The following is a 1252-nucleotide window of genomic DNA, read 5'->3' on the forward strand; positions in this document are numbered from 1 at the left end:
CGCCTTCTTCTGGTTGTTCGTCCCCGCCGCCTCCGCAGCCGAAGCCGAGGAAGCCGTCTTCGTCGCTGAGGCCACCGCCGCCCTATTAGATGCCATCTTCTCCGGGTTACTTGTCGCCTTTCCGACCGTCCTCTCCGCCATTAGCACCGCCCCGTGGCGAAGGAAAGAACGTTGCCGATCTGTGCCGAGGGTTACGCAGTCGCCTCCCTAGACACAACCAAAGCTTCACCACCTCCGTCAGCCGAAACCCTAACAAGACGGCAGTCGCCATGCGATCGCCTAGCGTTTCGCTTCATGGTGGACCCTACCACTGGCGGAGCTTAGGCAAGGCCAAATGGGCCATGGCCCGCCCAGCTCTGCAGCTTTTTCTCACAATATAGCTAGCCCATGGGTTGTAGAATACCAGCTAGTAGTAATTCCTTGCAGCCTGGCCCATTCAGCCCGCCCAGCTTTTTTTGGCAAGCTCCGCCACTGGACCGTACTGTTTATTCCGCGGGTCTGGGACCGAGATGTGCATCTTTTTTTAAAAATCGGGACTCATTTGACATTTCGGTGAAAGAACCTCGTATATTTTAACTCATCTTAATTATAACCAGATAAAGTACCGGCCAACAGGACGGGACGGCCAAACCACTGAGAAGATGCTGCCGCCGTCTTGCCGCCTGCTCCCTCTCATCTCGTCGCCGCCTCCTCCGCACTCCCTGCACGTCGCCAAAACTCTCATACCCAGGCAGACCCATGCCGGGGCCCGGGCCCGACCCGTTGCCCCCACCATGTCCGCTCAGCTAGATGCCGCCCTCTCCGCCGGCTTCGTCCGCCTCCTCAACGCCGGGCAGGAGGACGCGGACTGCGGCGGCGGGCACTACGATCCGAAGCCGGGGGACTACGCCGTCGGGATCGTTGTCTCCGGCACCGAGGCTCGCCTCGACGTTGCCGTTGGCGCCGACCGCCTCGCTACGCTCCTCACCAAGGAGCTCCTCCCGCTCTGCCGCGCGGAGCTCCCTACTGGAGGTGCTAAACCGGCTCCGCCTCGGCCAGGGAGCGTGGGCGTCTCGGAGACCTCCCCCGTGGATGAAGAGACCCAAAATCAGAAGCGCGGGGCCAGGACGCTGGTGCCGCCCGGCACGGTGGTCTTCGCGGAGGTGCTCGGGCGCACACTGAGCGGGCGGCCGCTCCTGTCGGCGAGGCGGCTCTTCCGACGCCTCTCGTGGCACCGGGCAAGGCAGGTTTTGTCCTCCTTCACAGTGTGCAC

The 1252-nt window shown here is 62.5% G+C and overlaps 1 protein-coding gene across 2 annotated transcripts in view; it reads left to right on the plus strand.

Annotated features, from left to right (window-relative positions):
* The first annotated feature begins 618 nt into the window (after positions 1–618).
* Positions 619–1252, plus strand: part of LOC119268279 (protein PIGMENT DEFECTIVE 338, chloroplastic-like) — a 5493-nt gene continuing 4859 nt past the window's right edge. For both annotated transcript variants that reach the window (XM_037549871.1, XM_037549872.1), the window contains exon 1: positions 619–1226. In XM_037549871.1, the coding sequence (XP_037405768.1) occupies positions 642–1226 (585 nt within the window). In that variant the 5' untranslated portion in view covers positions 619–641. The remainder of the gene's footprint in view (positions 1227–1252) is intronic.

The sequence above is a fragment of the Triticum dicoccoides genome, chromosome 3A, assembly GCF_002162155.2.
Source record: "Triticum dicoccoides isolate Atlit2015 ecotype Zavitan chromosome 3A, WEW_v2.0, whole genome shotgun sequence".
Classification (NCBI taxonomy): domain Eukaryota; kingdom Viridiplantae; phylum Streptophyta; class Magnoliopsida; order Poales; family Poaceae; genus Triticum; species Triticum dicoccoides.